This window comes from Hippocampus comes, unplaced genomic scaffold, assembly GCF_001891065.2.
Source record: "Hippocampus comes isolate QL1 unplaced genomic scaffold, H_comes_QL1_v1.1 scaffold445, whole genome shotgun sequence".
NCBI lineage: Eukaryota > Metazoa > Chordata > Actinopteri > Syngnathiformes > Syngnathidae > Hippocampus > Hippocampus comes.
Window position 1 is genome coordinate 162,186 of NW_017805415.1, and position 9,452 is coordinate 171,637.

General features: G+C 45.4%; 1 protein-coding gene across 2 annotated transcripts; it reads right to left on the reverse strand.

The window, feature by feature from the left end:
• Window positions 1–6,287: 6,287 nt before the first annotated feature.
• On the reverse strand, window positions 6,288–8,950 carry LOC109518163 (homeobox protein engrailed-1-B). Of its 2 annotated transcripts, none has more exons than XM_019873842.1 (2): window positions 8,115–8,950; window positions 6,288–6,877 (listed from the first exon to the last, which is right to left on the reverse strand). In XM_019873842.1, exons 1-2 carry the CDS (start codon window positions 8,638–8,640, stop codon window positions 6,558–6,560), a joined length of 846 nt encoding a protein of 281 aa, XP_019729401.1. In that variant the 5' UTR covers window positions 8,641–8,950; the 3' UTR covers window positions 6,288–6,557. The 2 variants fall into 2 exon arrangements, with proteins under 2 accessions (XP_019729401.1, XP_019729400.1); XM_019873841.1 differs by having other exon boundaries at window positions 6,288–6,889.
• Between the last annotated feature and the right edge of the window lie 502 nt (window positions 8,951–9,452).

Sequence of the window (9,452 nt, forward strand, 5' to 3'; positions counted from 1 at the left end):
TGTCACATGTATATGTGTGGGTGTGGGTGTGTATACACCCACAACCACACCCACACACACGCGCACACACACACACGCACACACACACACACACACACACACACACACACACACACACACATATGTGCATGCTATGTGCTTGTGTGGATGTTTGTGGACACGCACACATTTGTGAGAGATCAAACTAAAGCGTGCAGCCGTTTCATCTTAATTTCAGTTAGCTGTTATTCATTATGTGGCTACAGTCGCGAAGTCAAGTGTGAGGTTGTGTTCTTATTGGTGGCTAACTTTGCCTGAGTTAACGGCTGAACAAAAAAAGGAGCCAGACTGTTATTGTTGGGTTTTGTTCTGGTTGCAGAAATATCAGTGTGTAAAATGACCGTCAAGGTATTTAACACCAAGAGTTACTTTGTAAATGCATTTAAATCTCAGACTGTTGACCTGGCGTACAAACTTCACAAGTCATGCATGCTCACTTAAAGACTGAAGTGCCACATTCATCATCACATCACCAGAGCAGTGATACGCACCCCAACCATCACCCCACTGCATGAGGGGAAGGTTTTCTTCCCATATGGCGGGTGGCCTCAGAGGGCCCCACGCACACATGACATCAGCGCTCAGCCTGGAGGAGCCCGTGACAGCCGTATGTAAATTGAATATGACTAATCGCTTTCCCGCATCGCCTCCCGCCAACACAGGCCCGCTGTGATGAGAGACGATTCAGAGGGAAGAAGGGAAGGACAAGATTCGAGAGCTCCACAAGTGTGTCTCCTTTTTACGGATGAGAACAGGGCAAGACCGTGGCCAAGCAGGGCCAATAAATCTGCCTTTTTGTATGTATTTATATAAATGCCACCCATGAACTCCAGAAACAAACCACACACACACACACACACACACACACACACACACACACACACACACACACACACACACACAGGAAAACAGGAGTCAGTGGACGTGTTCTTCATGCCGAAGAGGACTGACATGATGTTGGTGTACAGCTTTAACTGAAAGTTGTTCTTATCATGCATCGTCTTCTCACGCCGAGTGGTTCTCACACAGACGCGCGTGCGTGCGCGCCTTCACACTCACAAAGGAGGAGACGGATGATGAAGTGCTTCCACATGTGGAAGGCATGAAGAAGAGGCTGAGGTGCATATGACCACCCATAGAACAGGGAGTCCCCAGGTGTCCTTTGCCTTTGTTCTCGCTGTGTGTCTCCTTGTGTACGTGTGCGTGCGCTAATAAACCGGTCCCAAATTTGCATTTAAGCATTAATCCACATGAGTTCTCGCTCCGTCCCTGTCCGTCTGTATCTTCACGTCACTTTCCTCGCGCTGATTAACGTGCCAACGCAAAGTCTGTGCGTCTGCCAACAAAGCTGCGGCTGGAGATGCACTCTCATTTCCTGACGCTTCCTTTTTAATCAGACCAGAATAACTCGCCCTTAAGTGCACCGCCTCCTCTGTGACACGCTATGCTTAATGTTGGAAGAAATCTGTAGCTTCTAACCAAAACAAGAGTTTTCTGCACAGGAACAAAGAGCTGCATTTGATTTATGTCAATCTAATCCATCACAGTCTTATTTAAAAACGAAACATCACCAGCCTTCACTTTGATGTAGTTTCTTAGAAAAGGACATGAAGAGGCAGCCTCACACTGAGAGGGAAACGGCTTTGCTCTTGGCCCAAAAACCAATGCTAGAATTTTAAACACAAGTGACGCCCCCCACCCCCCCCCATTCCAATCACCGCTGAAGGGCAAAGTAAACAAGTGGCGCTGTCTGAGTCTTCCATGTAATCTGGATTTAGCTCGCTAAAATGATGCCTGCCACCCAGCTGCATTGTGGGAGGTTCCCTCTCCGTGCCACCCTCTTTGTTTACGTGTGTGCGCGCGCGCGCGCGGGCGGGTGCATGCGTGCGTGTGTGTGTTTGTGTGTGCGCGAGCGTGCGTGTGCGCGCATGAGTGTGCGTGCATGTCTGCATGCGCGCGTGCGCGCGTGCGCGTGTGCGCGTGTGCGCGAGTGTGTGTGTGTGTGTGTGTGTGTGTGTGTGTGTGTGTGTGTGTGTGTGTGTGTGTGTGTGTGTGTGTGTGTGTGTGTGTGTGTGTGTGTGTGTGTGTCATGGTGACAGGTGCAGCTGAAGGCGAGTGTGTCATGATGACAGCCGTCCAGAGAAAAGTTGATCATGGTGCGGACTGAATGTGGAACGGTGTTTCAGAATTAGGCACACTCACACATGCTGTTAGTTTTCACTATAACGTCAATTCTTATAGAAAAAAAGGAGAATTATGAAAAAAAAACAAAAACAAACAAACATGAAATGGAACATTTATCTGAAATTGAATGAACGGGTGGCAATAAGCGTATATAAATGCATATTGGGAAAAAAATGGCATTGGGTAAGAATTGGTCAACGCTGGTTATTTGCCTATCAATAATTCAAAATTATCAACCACTTCGAAAAATTATCAATTGGTTTTTGAATTGTTGTTATCTTGAAATTTTGATGTTTCGTTTTATTGCACCACCTCCATTGTGGCTATTCTATAGTATGCCAATGTTTTTATGATTTGGAAAACATTTGAAAAACGTTTTTTAAACCTCACTTCTATCCTGGGAAAGAGTTAAAACAGCTATTATTAAAAAAATAATAATAAAGATTTGTTAATGCAAGAGAAGAAAATATTTTTTTAAATCACTGTGCGGCGTCGCAACCTTAAGAAAAAAGAAAACCTCTGGGATGTTATCGTACATATGAGTAGCTCGCATGTTGTAACATGTCACCATGGAGCCGATGTGAGTCACCTCTCATAGCTCAGTGTCTGCAAAAGTGCATGTGATTCCTGCATAAATATGCAGGTAGTGACACTGCTCTATAATAATATGGAAATACAAATTTAGGCAGACAAAAGTCAACGTGCCGTGCAGGCAACATTCTAAGACTTGAGAAGTGTATTCGTGCATGTGTGTGTGTGTGTGTGTGTGTGTGTGTCTCTCTACCTGCTGCATGACATCGTGGATCTACTCACCCTGTGTCACGCTTAGCCGCCATTCTGGTGACTCAGCTGACCACGCCGTACCTCCGCATCGCCCCAGCGGCCGGTGACCACCAGCTCACAGGTCAGAAATGGCGCAGCCTGCATTAAAGTTAATCACGTGGGCTGAAGATTCGCGTTGAGGGAAATTCAGCCTTGAAACCAGTTTCACTGAATGAAATAGCAGGCCCCCCAACCCAAAATATTCTCAAGACAAATGCTCCACACATTAAAAAAAAAAAAAAAAAAAACAAAATTTCAAATTTATAAAAACTCAGCTGAAACGAAGAAAAACATTTTTTTAAAATCCCACACTATTTAAATACTGGCTCTGACATAGTTTGACAAACTTTTCCTCAGGAATTCTTCCACCTGAGCATCAATTCCAAGCAGGCATCCTCGTCAGGTGGGCAACGCTAAATTGGGAAACTCTTTTTGCCTTCGAGCGTGGTGTCGAAGATGATCGTCGTTTTCAGGATTAGCCATGAAAAGGCTTCAAATCTTATGACTATTATTTTTTTTTTTCACGCATGCGTAAGTGTGTGCACGCGCGCATGTGCGCGCGCGTGTCTGCTTTCTGGGTACGAGCATGCACGTCCAGACTCGAGTGTCATTTATCCCAACTAGTTGTCCGCATGACGTCATGGTGAGATTCTTCTTTTGAGATGCACCTCTGCAATCTCCTGCTGTGAGCTTTAAGCACATTATATAACATCGGCATTGACCTCATTGGCAGAGCTGAGTTGTGTCAGTGATGCTACCCGCTCTATATCCAGCCTCTTTTCCCCTTTAAACGTGAGATTTCCAGTGTGTATTCCCCTTTTTATTGCTTTCATTTGCATATAAATTAAATCCATATTGTGCCTGCAAGGCAGACTAAGCTAACTATGCAAACGATCCCTGGCTTTTCTTTGTTTTACAGATAAACCCTTGGCTTCCCTAAATGACAAGGTGGGATAGAGGGGGGTCCTTTCGGTGTTTCATAATTGTATGAATTTTAAATACACTGTCATAAGATCCTCTTCCGCATTCACAGCAGGGAATTTGACTATCATTATAGTGTTCGAGCTGTGGGCTTGGCTGACCGTGAAGAGCCTTTTCACCTCCGTTCACACATGCAGGCCAGATGGCCAAACTGAATTTAGAGGCACATTACGGCCTGCACGAACGCGCGCGCGTTAGTGTCCGGGCGTGTACACGAATGGGTCTGCACGTGTGTGTGCGTGTGTATGTGTGTATGTGCGTGTGTGCGTGCGTGTCTTTTCCAATCAGAAAGCTCCGAATTCATTCCTATGACTTGACGTGAACACTTGACGACAGCTCCAATGCAGTCCGTACACAGAACCATTTGTGAGGGCTTATATTGTCTTGGTTGCAAAAGAAAGAAAGAAAAATGACTATGAATATTAATTAGTACATTTTAGTGACTTGACAAATATTCGCTTTTGCTCCCGAATGGCTTTCAATGAGCCACACAAAAAAAAAAAATATGACTTTAATTTTGCTGTCAACCCCCCCCCCCACACACACAATAAAATAAATAGGTTTTTTTTTCATTTCAAGAGATATACTGCACTGACCACCACATTATTGTCCATCTGCGCAATAAAGTGATCTGATAGACACCCTCTATTTTGAGTAAGATGCAAATAAATGCATTAAACCAGCAATATATTTATTGTTGGGCTTGTAACTACGGTGAGGTCAGTGTGATCCGAAGTTACAAACTCATAAAAAACATAAAGACCGTTAAAAAAAATGGCAGTTATTGAAAAAAATATCTAGTATTTTTGTAAATATCGATTTGTTAATACTGGTTTTGTATTGGGCCGTGTGCAGGTGTGATTAGTGATATAGTGCAGTGGGGGTATTCTTTTTCATTTAGGAATGGAAAAAAAAAGAATCCCTTTTGTGTCCTCCTATCCTATATAACAGCCTACAGATTTACAGGTGCAAAGCCCACTGGAGCAAGTAAGCGACTGAAACACTGAGTTGCCTGAGATGAAATATCAATTATATTTCAAAGGCAGTCGAGTAACCCGCGTAGAAACTAGCATGCAGCAAGTCCCTGTTTGTCATTACTGAAATCAATTAGAAACACAGAGCGGGCTTATTAAATTGCTGCTTTATAGGCAGAGCCCAACACGAGCTGCTTGAAATAATTAAAGACGCCGAAAAAGCGGAGGGCCGTGAAGTCTATGGCGCTCCTCTGCCGCAGACTTCTGCAGGCTTGTTAGCTCTTAATTACATCATAACATAATCCACAATCATTTGTGTACGGACCACATTCCGATAGCGCAGATAGTACAAATAATGTAGATCACTGTCAATGAGGCTGAAGCCTCCAGGCATATATTTCTGTTCCTTTCAATAATAAAAATCATAATAATAAAATCGCGAATAATTTAGCTTTCTCTAAAGAATTACGTTTACCAATTTAATCTATTATGCATCCTCTTGTTTAAATAGATATGATAGGAAACGAGCTTTCAAATTTTCACCCCGCCCCCAAAACAAAACAAAAAAACATTATATATATATATATATATATGTGTGTGTGTGTGTGTGTGTGTGTGTGTGTGTGTGTGTGTGTGTACACACGCGCCACGGACTGGCGTAATGTCATTGCTTGCTTTAAAAAGACAATATGAATTGAGTGCAGGTGACGGTGGACGGAATGTTCTTCAAAAAAAATGCTATATTTTGCCAATTAAGTTCTAACTGTATCAAACTGGTACCTGAGGTCTCATGGTTATAGTTTTTTTTCACACACGTGCAGTAGTTGAGATCCGTGTGTGACCTATTTAGAGAAATGAGTGAAACGTCACGTCAAGAATTTAATAATTTAAAAGTCAGATCTATAGCGTAAACCATTCTATACGTGTTGTTCACGGTCTTATAAGGCGAAAGTGTGTGTGTGTGTGTGTGTGTGTGTGTGTGTGTGTGCGTGTGTGTGTGTGTGTGTGTGCGCGTGCGCGTGTGGGCGCGCGCGCACGCGCGTGTGTTTAAGTGGGCTTCATCTTGACGAGGATGCTGGCAACCTCGCGCTTCTTCTAGTAGGTCCCGTCATATTGGTCTGCCTTGTAATTTTGCCGCGCTATTGAAAATGAATGCGGCGTGCACAATGAATAACAGTCGTCAGCAGTATTTTGGCTTTCTCCGCAAACATGGGGCCACACCACATCAACGCCGTGAGGCGGGTGAACTAAAAAGAAATCGGGAAATAAGTTCAGCGAGCTCGCGTCTCTCTCTGTGTCTCTTTTCTTTTTAATTTTACATTTTGAATCCATACATGTGAACATATGAAAATCTTTGGCTTTTCTGAGTCTGCGATGTGTGAAGGAGACATGAAGGGGCACAAAATGCATCTTCAAAACAACCACGGGGTGAGAGATAGGGAGCGCGGGGGTCGAGGGGGATTAATTAAATATACTCGTATACCACATGATAACTGCAGCGGCTATATAAACTTTTAATCGCAACGACGTCCATAGTATTAATGCGAGCGTGCGGGTCTACTCGCTGTCCTCCTTCTCGTCCTGCACGGTGGTGGTCGAGTGGTTGTACAGTCCTTGGGCCATGAGCTGCAGCGCCAGGCCGTTCTTGTAGCCCGTGGCCTTTTTGATCTTGGCCCGCTTGTTTTGGAACCAGATTTTGATCTGGGACTCGTTCAGGTTGAGTTCCTGGGCCAGCGACTGTCTTCGTTGCTCCGTGATGTAGCGGTTGGCCTGGAATTCGGCTTTCAGTCTCTGCAGCTGCTCGGCCGTGAAAGCCGTCCTGGGCCGCTTGTCCTCCTTGCTGCTCTTCTTCTTCTTCAGTTTGCGTGTCCTCGGCCCTGGTGTGGAAACAACAATGGCACGCACACGTAAATATCCACAAATATCCACGTGTCATCCGAGAGAGCCGTGTGTGAAGGAGAGCCGCCAAAGCGGACGGGGAGCCGGCGGAGAGGGCGCGAGCATTCCCGTGTGTCAGAACGCAGCTCCTCTTCACGTCCACTCGGAAAGGCCCCTTGGCATGAAAGCGCTCCCGTGGTGGTTGTTCAAGTCGAGTGCAAAATAAAACGACCGATTGCCATCCGAAGGACTTGGATTGTTAAGGAGCAATGCTGCTTCCGCACTGCAATTAAGAATCCGACTGCGCTTTGCCTGCCTGCGCTAACAATTCACGACGGTCACATTTCAGTTTTTTTCTTGTTGAATAAATCTGAACAAATCGGGGAAAAATACAAATATTAACAAAAATGACCTGTCACCCATTGATAATATCGTCAAACCACAAATGGACAAAAGGGGTGTGGGGGGGGGGGGGGGACAGAAAGCCTTCACCGAAAACGCGCGTATACTCTCGAAATTGACGTAAACACTGCGATTGGAATGTAAATTACAGTAGGATATATTTTTTAAATGGCTTTTTTTTTTGGTTGGGGTATTTCATTCGGAAAAACAGCAGACCTCCTGTATAACCGCGCGATGTAAATAAACGTTTTTTTTTTATTTTGTAAGTTTGGTATATTTCGTAAAAAATAGTCAACACAGCTTCACACAAAACTAAATAACTCGTATAAAAATTCTGTTGTTGATTTAATTTTTGAGATGGTGCTGCTCGGATACAAGAACAATAATTGTCAATGGCTTTATATTCTTTTAAAATAATTGTATTATAATTATATAAAATGAGTGTATTATTGTGCACAATAGTCAATGATACGAATCATAATTTAAACCGCGCACTAGTTCCATTTTTTTAAAAATGAGTAAATCAACGCAAGAAAATTGCGACACGAGAGCTGCATTATGGTGTTGACAAATACGATTTAAAGGCAGAGTTTGAGTGTACGCGTCCTTTAATATGCAATTCCTACTTGAATGAAACATGCTTGGTGTGTTGTGATGGGCCGAGTTAAGGTCACAGATTTGCAGCAAGTTTGGGTCAGTAATGTAACATTGCGGGCACAGAAATTACTGTTTTCCCAACGCAATGACAGCATAGTGCCGTGCGGTCAAATAAAAATCTCGTGACGAACAATTGGTCAATAATGTGTTGCCGCTGGGGGGCTTTCAGCGCCTTACCAGATGAGGGCCGGTCCGAGTAGCGCGTACAGTACACCCAGGCTGGCCACAGCATGGGCTGCTGGTCCTTGGCTGTGGGCACAGACGCTCCATTGCCGCCGTTCATCACCACGATGGCCGAGGGGCTGTCAGCAAGTCTGCCGCTGCCGTTGCTCGCCGCTTCTACTTGTTTGGCCGAGCTCTGCTTGGATGAGGGCGACGAAGACGACGACGAAGACGGCGACGACGAGGCGCTGTCGCTGCTGCAGTTCGAGTCCAAGCAGAGGCTGCCGGCGTGCGGCCTCGCCGCTAGCGGGTTGATGTTTTCTCTGCCCGCCGTCTGGTTGCGCTCGCGGTAGCCCGGCTCCTTTTTGCAGCCGAAGTCTGGCCGCAGGATGTTGTCGATAAAAAAGTTGGTGTTTCTGTGAGCCTGCTGGGCGGCCTGGTGCGGGAGGATAATGGGAGGGGATGGCAGGTTCGGTGACAGCGACACGCTCTCGTCCTCGGTCGAGTCCCTGCCGCTGGTGGGCTCCTTTTGCTCTTCCATGGCTAGCGACGCTGACAAATGTCGGCCTCTCCTCGACACACACTCCACTTGTTGCGCTTCCGCCCCTTTGTTATCCAATTTAGTCGCGCCGCATGTAAAAAAAAAAAAATCAAATAAACCTTTGGGGCCCGAGGGAAGCCAATCGAATAAGTTCAAAGCATGAGCCGCAACGACGACATGCCTTCACTGAATAATTTTCCAAGAGATGGCATAGCGAGCGACTAGCTCCGCGTTCAAAACACTGGCCGCCTCGGCCCACTGCAGGCAAATATGTGTGGACTCTCCCCAAAGCGCTGTCGTCCTTCTCCGGTTCCGGTCTGCCTCTTACAACCCAGCTGCGGCACGAGGGCAAGTACGCGCGTGAGGCCCACCAATGGCGTTTCGAGACCGTCCCTGTCTCAACGCGCCACGTCCAATCGGAGCGCAGCAATCAAGCGAGCGCGGACACGCGCCTGCGAGCCTTGAGCACACAGCAGCAGGCAGCTCACGGCGCACTTCCACAGCACATATGCAGTAAAAACATAAACAACGAACTTAGCACCTGGTCTGCAAGCCACCTGACAACATTTCCAATGCACTCATGCATGGCAATAGTAAAAAGTCATCCACTATTGCCAGTGAAATAGACCATATAAAAAGTGCAAAAGGAAAAAAAACGAGACAAGTAACATTTTAAACAACAAAAACTCAAATACAGAAATAAATATACAGGCCTACATACATAGTGACATCAGGATATCTAATATAAAATGATTACCAAAAAAAAAAACAAAAAAAAAAAACTTCATCACATATGGAGTCCAATGCATAGT

Bases quoted from the DNA above. Each gene is read 5' to 3' on its own strand.
- LOC109518163 (XM_019873841.1), bottom strand. From the start codon at position 8,640: ATGGAAGAGCAAAAGGAGCCCACCAGCGGCAGGGACTCGACCGAGGAC. The intron at 6,890-8,114 runs GTAAGGCGCTGA...GTGCCATTGTTG, and splicing joins CTCGGACCGGCCCTCATCTG to TTTCCACACCAGGGCCGAGG.